The sequence below is a fragment of the Pseudorca crassidens genome, chromosome 4 (genome assembly GCF_039906515.1).
Source record: "Pseudorca crassidens isolate mPseCra1 chromosome 4, mPseCra1.hap1, whole genome shotgun sequence".
NCBI lineage: Eukaryota > Metazoa > Chordata > Mammalia > Artiodactyla > Delphinidae > Pseudorca > Pseudorca crassidens.
Genome location: NC_090299.1, coordinates 43,173,873 through 43,186,245, shown reverse-complemented (window position 1 = coordinate 43,186,245; position 12,373 = coordinate 43,173,873). Strand labels below are relative to the sequence as shown.

At 42.4% G+C, this 12,373-nt stretch overlaps 1 protein-coding gene across 1 annotated transcript in view; it reads left to right on the top strand.

Moving 5' to 3' along the window:
• The window catches only part of PROM1 (prominin 1), a 97,159-nt gene extending 86,374 nt beyond the window's left edge, over nucleotides 1-10,785 (top strand). Inside the window, exons 19-26 of the mRNA XM_067734678.1 lie at nucleotides 266-358; nucleotides 2,254-2,307; nucleotides 2,945-3,025; nucleotides 3,129-3,197; nucleotides 5,910-6,002; nucleotides 9,120-9,238; nucleotides 9,936-9,960; nucleotides 10,389-10,785. Of these exons, the coding sequence (XP_067590779.1) occupies nucleotides 266-358; nucleotides 2,254-2,307; nucleotides 2,945-3,025; nucleotides 3,129-3,197; nucleotides 5,910-6,002; nucleotides 9,120-9,238; nucleotides 9,936-9,960; nucleotides 10,389-10,403 (549 nt within the window). The 3' untranslated portion in view covers nucleotides 10,404-10,785. The remainder of the gene's footprint in view (nucleotides 1-265; nucleotides 359-2,253; nucleotides 2,308-2,944; nucleotides 3,026-3,128; nucleotides 3,198-5,909; nucleotides 6,003-9,119; nucleotides 9,239-9,935; nucleotides 9,961-10,388) is intronic.
• The last annotated feature ends 1,588 nt before the right edge of the window (nucleotides 10,786-12,373 follow it).

Sequence of the window (12,373 nt, the reverse complement as noted above, 5' to 3'; positions counted from 1 at the left end):
TATAGCTACTGTAAAGCGGCTTTACAGTGGCTTTATTATGGTGAAGTGAGAGAGAGAGAGAGAGAAGGCAGCCTCAGGCACTCAGAAAGAACCGATGCGGGCGGGTTATTGCTGAGAGTTCATGGTTTGAAGGAGGGTGTCTTGGCACCGTCCCTCCAAGTTCGTCATCATATAAGAAGGGCTGCATACTTCTGTCCTGATTAGAGAGAGCGCTCCAGAGTCTGGAAACAGGTACTAATATTTATTTACTTTATTCTCTTTGTAGCCCCCAGGAAATTTGAAACAGACCCTGAAAAATAATGCAGGAATCTTAAGAAATATTCATCGTGACGAAATCATTCCTTTGCAAAAACTAATGGTAACAATCAACAACCTTTGATATTTCGCTGTGACCTGGGCAAACTCTGTTTCACCTAGCCTGATGATATATTGATATGTCGCGCGTAGGTCAAAGTTGGTTGACCTCAGGCTAAGAAACTGAGCTATTTTTTAAATAAATGATAGTAGCTGGGCTTTGAAGAGGACACATTTTCAATTTTCACCACAGATTTTCTGCCTCTTTGTTGCCTTTTTCCATTTGAGTGTGGAAAAAGGCGTTATTTTAAAAATGTGGTTGCCTCCTCTGTTTTTCTCTCGTTTCCATGGCCTTAAACAGGCTCCCCTAAGCCATGCAGCAGCTGAAGTGCTGGACTCACTCTAACTTAGTTTATTATTATCAAACTCTCTGTCTTCACACCCTGCCATGAAATATGTGAGGCCAGGTGATGCCCTTTCTTTCCACGTTCATTTAGCTCTACTCCCTGTTCCGATGTCCTTTGCCCCTCTCTTCTGTCCAGCTTTCTCACTCTTCCTGTCTTTTCTTTCCTCTCGGCCTTCTGGCTTCTTTCCTCAATGCCAGAAAGGCAGTTTGTAACAGAGAAAGAACATGGGCTCTGGAGTCAGGTCGACCTGATTTCAAATCTTGCTTCTGCCTCTCCGAAGTCTTGTGGCTTTTGGTTTTCTCATCTAAAAATGGTGGGAAGCGTCCTTGCCTCACTGTTAGCTGGCTCTTGGACATGAAGGATCTGACCTCCCAGAGGGACTCTGCAAAAAGGAGCCATTATTACTATGCTTGCATGTGGGAGGGTCATGTTTGCAGTCGTCAAGGGGAAGACTGCGTGGGAACCAGGTTACAGAGTCAGCCTGCTGAGGTTTGAAGAAGCTTATTCGTCCATTTGACTCCACCTTCAGAATCTTCTAGAACTAGTGTTTACCATCTCTCTCTTCATTTTTCCTCCTGCCTCTCTAATTCAGTGGAGTATTCACAAAATCCTCCTCTACAATTTTCTTACATGGTGTGCTGCACTCCCCACAGTTCTCTCTCTGCTATACTTTATGCCTAGCACAAATATGTTAACATTTTAAGCTGGTATGGACATGTTCCTTAAATGCTTTCCTTCAAGTAGACACAGGACTCCTCGGCCTTTTCAGAGTTGGGGCAACCTACAATTAGGCAACTTGTTCTGTGGATGTGACCTACAATCTAAAGCAGAGGTTAGCAAACTGTGGCCCTGAAAACTGCAGCCCGTGGGCCCCCTCCGGCCTGCTGCCTGTATTTATTTATTTACTTACTTTTTTTTTTTTTTTTTTTGGCCACGCCGTGCGGCATGCGGGATCTTAGTTCCCTGATCAGGGATCGAACCTGGGTCCCCAGTAGTGGAAGCTCAGAGTCCTAACCACTGGACCACCAGGGAATTCCTCTGCTGCCTGTTTTTACAAATAAAGTTTGACTGGAACACAGCCAGGCCCACCTAGTTGACAGATGATCTGTGGCTGCTTTTGGCTACAAGGGCAAAGTTGAGAGATTAGGACAAAGTCTACAGTATTTACTATCTGGTCCTTAACCGATAAAGTTTGCCAATTCCTCATCTAAACCATGCAAATTAAGCCACTCTTGTTGAACAGGTTTTACTGTAAACAATGCCTGCCACTTTGAGCAAACCTGATTCAGAAGAGCTTTGTGGCTACCTTACACATGGTGTGCTGCCCATTGAAGCTCTAGAATATGTATCCCAATTTTCTTCTTCAGCTTTTCTTATACTCAAATACGTGAGGTACTTATTGTTCCTCGTGTCTGTTGTTTTTTCTCGAATGAAACTATTACAGAGTAAAGTCGGATTTGATGAGTGACTTATGGGTTGGGGGGATACAAAGCATGTGATCTTGCAGCTTCACGTTACAGGTCCGGAAATATGATCTGTGTTTATTCACCAGAGTGCTGTGCACCAAAAATTGAAGGAGCTTCAACAGAAAAGCAGTGGATTGGGGGTAAGGATTTGTTTTCTTTCTCTGTCTTGGGGTCTTGTTACAAAAGCACACACAGACTTTCAGAGATGTTGGGTTTTGCAGGTACTTTAAGTAAAATCAAGTCTCAGTTATCCACCCATTTTAAACACCAAATTGGGTTTTCCCACCCTCTCCTTTCTACAAGGACTTCTGTAAATGGAGACCGCATCCTGGCATGTTACGTACACAGGAGAAAGCTGTTTTGGGATGTGTAGGATGCAAGTGTAGGTGGTACATCGGTCACTTTTACAGAGATAATTCTGCTTGACAAACAGCTTCCAAATCTCAGTGCCTTCCACACACAAACTTTCACTCTCACTAGAAAACCAGTACAGTGCCACCCACCATCTGTGCGCCATTGGCCAAAGCAAGTCACAGAGCCAAGCTCATCGTCATGGGGTGGGGACGGTGTTGGCCATCTGTATGTCTTCTTTGGAGAAATGTCTCCCGGGAAGCCAAGCCAGGGAAGGTGTCACCAATCATGAACAGCTAGTAGAGTCTTAACTAGCAAGTCATGGGGGTGTGGGGCTGAGTTAACAGTACTCGCATCAATATGCAAACTGTCTGATGAAATTCTTTTATCACTTGATACCGTGTCGACCGTTGCTGTGTTTTCCAGGTGAAAGTGGCCAATATCATTCGCTTTTTGGATTCTGCTCAGGACTTCCTCACAAACCGAATCTCCACAATTATTGCTGAAGTAAGTGGTTATGCCAATAAGTGGGTGTGTGACCATAACTGCATGATCACAGAGGATGGTAGAGTCATTTTAATGGCTTTATTACTCTTTGATGTCTTTCCAGGAAAGTAAGAAGTATGGGAATACGATAATCAGCTACTTTGAACATTATCTGCAGTGGGTCAGAATCTCTGTAAGTGGTTTATCGTTGATGAACATAAGGGGGCTATGTCTTGGGAGAGTCATTTTCTAGAATAAAATCAGGAGGAAATCAAATTAAATTCACAGAAATTAGACAGAAGGTAAGTAAAAGGACCTTGAATGTAGGAGCCACAAGTGGAGGCACCATAAGACTCAGCACAAGTGTGTCCATGCTGGGCAGCTTCCCGGGCCTGCCCACCGCGGACAGCATGCCTCTTGCATTCTCCCCCATCTCCCTTTGCTCATTGCTGTAGGGATTCTGGTCTCCTCGACTGTGTCTCCCCTGGCAAACCGTGAGCTCCTTACGTTACAGTCCATTTGCAGCCGTGGTTTGTACACGCCCTGGGCAGCACTGAACCTGCTATGTCATTGGTGTATTGGTCGACTAGGGGGCTTAAACAACAGGAGCTTATTTTCTCACAGTTCTGGAGGCTGGAAGTCCAAGGTCAAAGTGTCGGCAGGTTGGTTTCTTCTGAGGTCTTCTTTCCTTGACTTGTCGGTGGCCGTCTTCCCCTTGTGTCCCCACGTCGTCTTCCTTCTGTGTCTGTGTCCAGATTTCTTTTATAAAGACACCAGTCCTATTGGATTAGAGTCATCTTAGTGACCTAATTTTACCTGAATTCCCTCTTTGAAGACCCTATCTCCATATACAGTCACATTCTGAGGTACGGGAGGTTAGAACTTTAACATTGGAACCTTTGGGGGACAAAATTCAGTCCATAAATTTAAGTCTCCATGAATAAATCAGTAGAGAGAAGTGAAGGAGCAGAGTGAAGTTTCCAGTGGTGCACGCAACTGATGGAGAATTATAGTACCTTTTCTCCACACCTTCCCCAGCATTTATTATATGTAGACTTTTTTTTTTTTTTTTTGGTGATACGCCGGCCTCTCACTGTTGTGGCCTCTCCCGTTGCGGAGCACAGGCTCCGGATGCGCAGGCTCAGCGGCCATGGCTCACGGGCCCAGCCGCTCTGCGGCATGTGGGATCTTCCTGGACCGGGGCATGAACCCGTGTCCCCTGAATTGGCAGGTGGACTCTCAACGACTGCGCCACCAGGGAAGCCCTATATGTAGACTTTTTGATGGTGATCATTCTGACTCGTGTGAAGTAATACCACACTGTAGTTTTGATTTGCATTTCTCTAATAATGAGCGATGTTGAGCATCTTTTCATGTGCCTGTTGGCCATCTGTATGTCTTCTTTGGAGAAATGTCTATTTAGGTCTTCTGTCTTTTTGGATTGGGTTGTTTGGTTTTTTTTGTTATTGAGCTGTATAAGCTGTTTGTATATTTTGGAAATTAAGCTCTTGTTGGTCACATCATTTGCAAATATTTTCTCCCATTCCGTAGGTTGTCTTTTTGTTTTATTTATGGTTTCCTTTGCTGTGCAAAAACTTTTAAGTTTAATTAAGTCTCATTGGTTTATTATTGCTTTTGTTTCCATTACTCTAAGGAGAGGGATCCAAAAACTATTGCTGCAATTTATGTCAAAGAGTGTTCTGCCTATGGTTTCCTCTAGGAGTTTTATAGTATCTAGTCTTACATTTAGGTCTTTAATCCCTTTCGAGTTTATTTTTGTATATGGTCTTAGAGAATGTTCTAATTTTATTCTTTTATATGTAGCTGTCCAGTTTTCCCAGCACCACTAATTGAAGAGACTGTCTTTTCTCCATTGTATATTCTTGTCTCCTTTGTCATAGATGAATTGACCATTAGTGCGTGGGTTTATTTCTGGGCTTTCTATCCTGTTGCATTGACCCATATGTACCCTTACCCCACTTTTTATAAAACTAACAGTGAAAAAGCCTATAAAGAGAGTGTATACGGTTGTTTGAGCTTGGAGAAACTTAATGTTATTAATATGGGCTACCTTGTAAGGTAGAGATGGAAGAAAAGGGGGAGGTGAGCCAACCAATAAAGGAAAAGAAATAAGATACACTCCCCACCCCAGGAACTAGCATCTAGCTTCTTGTACTTCCTCCAGAGTTTTTTGAATGAATGAATATAGTTTTCTTAAGCTAATGGGATTGGAGCATCTGTCTGTGATTCATTAAACTTGTTTAGTCTTACCTCAGCAATGAGTACTTTGCTTTCTGTCTTCTAAAACGGAGGTCAGCAGGTCCTGCCATTTTTGTAAATAAAGTTTTATTGGCACACAGCCACACCCATTTGTTCATATATTGTCTGTGGCTGCTTTCGCCCCACCATGGCAGAGTGGAGCAGTTGCGACAGATACATCTCAGCCGAACCTGCAAAGTCTAAAATATTTACTCTCTGGCCCTTTACAGAAAAAGTCTGCCAACCCCTGTTCTAAAATGTAGACTTATTCATTACCTAACTTTCCACTTTCTTCCCACATCCTTTGTCAGACTACAAAGGCGGCGGGTAAGAAACTCAGACTGAGGCACTGTGCTGACCACATATACTCTTTAAGTCTCTGCAGAGTCCAGCAAGATACTTTTCCAAATAACAAACCAGGGAACTAAAAACCGAGGCTCAGAGAGACTCGGCGTCTTCCTTTCAAGTACATACTTTTTTATGTCGTAGAACTCATCCACAGAAATCAGCCATCAGCTCCGTACCCAGAGGGCCTAAGGATTCTTTCTGTGAACAGGCCAGAAGGGAATAGGTGTTTAATTTTATTCTTGTGGAATTTTGTGGGTGTGGCTCCATCTAAGTTTGCCTGTTTCTCTTACCCCCGTAGATCACTGAGCAAATGGCAGCCTGCAAACCAGTGGCCACCGCCCTAGATTCGGCTATTGATGTCTTTCTGTGCAGCTACATTATTGACCCCCTGGTAAGAATTTCATCTTTCAAAAGAAGAAAACACAGGAAACTCATTATGTTTGATCTTTTTTTTCAGATGGTAGTTCACACTATAATACAAAATAGGTTTCTGCTTGGGTCTGTTACAGTTGTAGAATCCAAGACCTAAGATCTAAAATGTAGGATGAATGTGTCTGACACTAATAAGCTAGAAAAGTCAAAGTCCTCGCTGCACATCTTCACTCCTTACTTGAATTTTATTTACAGAAGTCAAGAGACCCTCATGAAGAAAACTGTTTGTCTGAAATAATTAGAAAGGAACATCACTGGTGTGCAGAGTGCCAATATTCCAAAGGACTCTCAGTGCAGCTATATATGTAACCCTAAAGCTATAGCAGACTTAGTTTAATTTTTGAGTTAACCGCCCTTTAAGATGTTACCATCGGGCTGGTAAGTTCCAGTTAACCAAGTTTATTCCTCAGCTCTGTTCACTCCTCGATATACACTGACTCTCTCTATGAGTCAATCCTCTCATTCCCTTCACTTAAAGCACCTCAGTGGCTCACTGTTAATATCACGGGAAGGATCAGGATCCTTAAGGTCATGCTCTAGGCCCTGCATGATTGGGTACCTGCCCATTGGCACATTTTGTACTATTTGATCACTTTTCTCTCTGTGCTTCAGTGTTTTCTTTCATCTCTTTATATATTCCAATAAAGATGTTAAAAAAAAATCTAGATTTCCCCACCCCAGGGCCTTTGCATATGCCAGTTCCGCTGCCTAGAAATTAGACACAAGCTCCTTCTCCCTCTGTTTCTCTCTCATTCTTCCCCTCTACACCCATATCCCACCTAGCTGACTCCTCTAGGTCTTATAATATAATGGTTGAGAACACAGACTCTGAATTCAAATTCCACTTCTACATTTTCTGAACTCCGTGACATGGAAAAATTATTTATCTTTTCTGAGCTTCTTCACCTTAATAGGGTTGTTTTGATGGTTCAAAGAGAGACTACATGGAAAGCCCTTAACACCTTTCCTGGTACATTAACACACTCCATAAGTGTTCGCTGTTATTAGCTGTTATTCTGTTTTCGGGTCCTAGCTCAAACATATCTTTTTTTCCGGGAAGGTTTTTCTGATCTTCCCAACTGCATTTGGCTCCCTTTTGTACACTCCCATGGAACTTTCTGCTTTTCCTGTAGAGATGTTCTTGCTGTTTGTATTGTACATTGGTGTGGCTCTTTGGTAAGACCTGTCCCCCGCAACACACACTAGACTCTGAACTCCGTGAGCACGAACTGTGTGTTCACTGCTGTGACCCTGTCATCTGGAGTGTTGTCTGGCACAGGCCGTAAGGATGATCAGATAGCTGCCTGTCACAGTACATTCAGAGTGCTCTATTGGTCCATCTCTCTGTTCCATTATCACTTGTCTCTCTGGGAGGGACTTTTGTACCTGGATGGAAATGATCCTCACACTTTCCCAGCCATGCAGATCCCCCGCCTTGGTCTCCTGGCTGCTTCCCTCCCCTCCTGACTTTGTACCCTTTTGTCTGCTGCTTGGAGCCCCTGCTGAGGGCTTTGAGTAAAGCCCTCATTAGGGGAGCCCTAGGTTAGTTAGGCTGGTTCATTCTGAACTGCTCTCCTTGTGCCCAGTCTCCACTGCCTGCCGCAGCCAGTCAGATCACCCAACTAGCAGGTGCCTCTCCAAAACCATCGGGGACCACTGGAGGGGAGGCCTGAAGGATGCTCAGGAAGACTGTAGGCTAGAGCTTTGTAGCAGGTGGTTTAAAGAGTAAGGAAGAGTTCTGGCCTTTGGCTCAGCCAGGAAAATAGACTCCTGGCTGGCAAACATGTTTCTTTTATACCTTGATTGTACCCAGAAGGAAAGGAATGGTTGTCATAAAGCTCTAAGCCTCTCAAAACAAGGTTGAAAGTGTAGAAATCTACCAATAAAAGAATATGTGGGAAAGGAGAACAAATTTACTGAAAATTCTGGGCCAAGTGATGCCTCTCTGTCCAACGCTAAACTCAACCAGGAACAGAGCAGAAGCGCAGTGGCTGAGACATGAGGGTCTGGGCGGTTGTTTTTATGTCCGAGCTGCCTTTCACCTCCCAGTGGGCTGGGGAGGGCTGCTCTAGTGTTACAGGGTTATCCTAAGGCAGGGGCCACAGACTTGAGCCTCTACAAGGATCTGGAAGCTTGTAGATTTACAAAACAGGCCAAGACCAGACGCTGGCTAGTGTCTGGTACCCACAGAGCCATACTGGTTGTGCACAGCCATCTCTGTTCTGATTGGTGGGTCAGGTTAAATAATGTTGGGTATCACCCCTGTAAGAGCTAGTGGTATGGCCTGCAACAGACTGAGGACAGATACCCCTCCTGAAGGAAGAACCATCACTCAGCTGCAGCTGATGTTGCCTTGTGGGAACGAGGGCTCAGCATTGAGTTCCGACTTGAGACTTTTAGAGAAAAGACGTAAAGCCAGGTTTCTGTGTGACATCTGACTTAGGAATATAGGCAGCTGCCTTTTAAAAAATACTTTAACATTGTTTTTTAGGCAGAACAGGACTGAATTCAGCCCATGACCATCCTTAAAGATTGGTTAAATTCATCATGGAACGTTTGTTGGGGGCATCGTTACGTACGAAGCATTGCATCTGTTTTCTTCACACAATAGTGTTATGGGATGAGGATGCTGCCAATCCCACTGTTCAGAGGCAGAGCAAAGCCAGGAAGTTGAATGAACAACCCTCACATCAAAACAACTCAGAGAAGGATCTGAGCTCAGGCCTGCAGGCTGTCCATGCTCTTATGGCTGGCCTCAAAGCCGGGGGCCATCTAGTGGGATGGTTAGCTGTTGTTTGGGGGTGTCTTAGATGCTAAACCTTGCTTCAGCACTTGCTGCCTCTGTTCCTCATTTATAAAATAAATATGACAATAGGATCTATTCAAGGTTTTCAGAAAGATGGAATGAATTATAATAATAGGTAGCACTTCACACAGTGGCCAGCTCATCTTAAGTTCACAAAATTAGAATCCATTAAAAAAACTGCAAAATAAAGTTATTTTCCCCAAGCCAGTGTTGTTTTCCATTTCCCATCTTCAAGCATCTAATCCTCATGATTTTCCTTTTTCCCCGCAGAATTTGTTTTGGTTTGGTATAGGAAAAGCTACCGCATTTTTACTTCCGGCTATCATTTTTGCCGTAAAGCTGGCTAAGTACTACCGTCGAATGGATTCTGAAGATGTATATGACGATGAGTAAGTAGACAAGAGGCTGGGGAATCATTTTCTAAGTGGCGCTACCTTCTGAGCACTTGCTAAAGAGCGGCTCTGATGCGATTAAACTTGATTTTTTTTTTTTATGATTACAACTATATGACATTCTTTTTTTTTAATTTATATTTTTATACAGCAGGCTCTTATTAGTTATCCATTTTAAACATATTAGTGTATATATGTCAATCCCAATTTATTTTATGATTACAACTATATGACATTCTTTTTTTTTAATTTGTTTTTTTATACAGCAGGTTCTTATTAGTTATCCATTTTATACATATTAGTGTAATAGGTCATCTCTATTCAGATGAAATTTTTATACTGGTTTTCTTATGCTTATTTTAACTTTTTTCCCCCTTGCTTAATCGTCTCAGCTTCCTTAATCAGCCTTCTTATTTCTTGTTTGCAGTTCCTCTGTCTCAGGGACTTGGCACTTTACTTTATAACTGTTTTTACTAGTTTTCATTTTGGCTCCGTGGTCCACCCTTCACTCTGTGCCTGGTGAACTTGTATTCAAAATGTGTTCATTCTGACTTCATTTACCTCCTTCTTAATACGTGTTTCTCCTGAATTTGCTTTTTCAGCATCTGTATTAGAGTAAAAAGGTGGGGGATGCAGCTGTTGAGCTGTAATTGTAATTGAAAAATCATTTTATCTCCTTTTTTGTGTTTTATAGTGTTGAAACTATACCCATGAAAAAAGTAAGCCTTTTCTTTTTTAAGCCATATTTATAAGGTGGGACTGGGGAGGGCTTTATTATTAGATGACAAACTTTTAAAACTAAAATAATAACATTAAATTACATAACAACAACAAATACGCCCGGATAAAAATAAATGCTGATGCCTCTTAAAATGAGAGCTGGCACATGGAGAATACCAAAGACATCCTTGTTGAACGAATGAAAATCGTCTATGTTAAATTTATTACTATATAAAATGTTTGTTTGGATCTTTGGTTTTTTAAAGGGAAGAAAATGTAAATATACTTTTTTACCTTCTTTATAGATTTAACAAATTGTTATATACTTTTTTTTTTTACGACCATTACATTGTCTTTGTAATCCATGATGTAAATGCTTCATCTTAGAAATAACATGGTGTTTTTGGTGCATTTATTTTTGTTACAGTATGGAAAATGCTAATATTGGTTCTCGTAGACATTGAGGCACCCAGACAAATTGAACAAAGTTTTTAAACAGCTCCAACTGCATGAGTTCATGACCTGCAGCATCTCCAAATATTGGGAAAGAAACGTTCTGTTCAGGAGCTTACAGAGTTCAGCGGGGTCACACGGAGTATGCACTGACCGGCCTAAGAGTGGAAAGCGCACATGCCTATTTTTTTAGAAGTTTTGCTTTAATCATCTGAGCCGTCTATGAAAATTTAAATATGTAAAACATTCATGAATTCCCAGTTTAGCCTTTGGAGCAAGACAGGAATTTGGGCACATTTCGTCCAATGGGAACTTCGACTCCTAGTTAGACAAAGTCCAGAAAATAGCAAATCTGTGTGTGAACAATAAAAGAATGATTTCAGAATTATGACTCTAATCCTCTTATTGAAAAATAGATCTAAACTACAGATGTCAATGAAGTCTCTGTAGTATTTTCTTAGAGCGGCTGTAACACATCACACAAACTGAGTGGCTTAAAGCAATGTGTTCTCGAACTTTTATGGAGGCCGGAAGTCTGAAATCAACATGTCAGCAGAGTTGGTTCCTCTCAGAGAGCCTGAGGGAGAGTCTGTTCCGGGCCTTTCACTGAGATTCCGATGATTGCTGCCAATCCTTGGCCTTCCTTGGCTTGTAGATTTATCACTCCAGTCTCTGCCTCTGTCTTCACACGGAGCTTCCCTTTGTGTATGTGTGTCCCAATTCCCCTTATCTCCTAAGGAGACCAGTCACTGGGTCAGGGCCCATCCTAAGCAAGAATGAGCTCACCTTCATTTCATCATATCTGCAAACAACCTATTTTCAAACATTCACAGGTTCTAGGTGAACATAAATTTGGTGGCGGGGTGGGCGGCCGGCGGGAGATTATTCCCCCCCACACACACACAGTCACCCAACAGCAATAGCAAATAGCCAAAGAGATAGAGAAGTGGACACGAAAGAAAGTGACACTGTACACACAGAAATTAAGGTAAATTACCAAAATCAGAAATGGCAGAAAATAAAAAAATGTTAGTAGACATACACAAAATAGTGACTCATTCCCCTCTTAATTTTAACCTTTAAGATTTGTCTGTATCTAAGAGCACATTAATAACCCACTGCATGTGTCAATCAATTGTCTCTGCATCTAACCCAGTGATGCCAGCCCCTGCTACACAATGGATTCACCTGAGGGGGTATCTTTTTAAAATTACTGATGTTTGGGTCCCATCCCAAGAGATTCTTATGTAGCTGGTTAGGGATGTGGCTTGAACATGTGGATTTAAAATGTTTCCCAGGTGATTGTGATGTACAGCCAGGGTTGAGAAACACTGCCTCTGGTTAATTAAATCAGAATTTCTGAGATGTATCCCAGGTAATTCTCATGTGTAACCTGGGTTGAGAATTACTGATACAGCTTCTACATGCATTTCATCTGATTTATATATATATATTCATTGATCATCTACTATGTCCCAAGCACTGTGCAAGACACTGGATGGGGGAGAGGTGAGCTAACAGACTAGATCCAGCCTCCTAGGAGCTCAGTGTCAGTGGTGGAAACCAAGACGACCCATTTGATGAGTGTATGAGAGACACAGAAGGCTGTGGGGTGGTGGAAGTCAGGGGACGGTTCTTGCAGTTGAATTTCTGAAAAATATGTGCGTGAGAAACCTATGACACATTTAACAAATCTGTTTCTTATGAAGGTTCTGTGCCTTTCACTTGTCCCCTCCTGTAATCCTCACTGCATCCCATGAGGTCAGCAGTTTTAGTTCTAATTATAAACGAAGTGGCCTGAAGCTTACGGAAGTGAGTTGTCCAATATCACCCAGCTCCTAAGTGTTTGGGTCAGAAGATGATCCAGGTCCCCCAGATTCCATAGCTCCTGGCTCTCTTGTTGAATCTGTTCCGTTAGCGCTAACCTTAGTGCTCTGTTGCCTCTGCTTAGTCATGCTG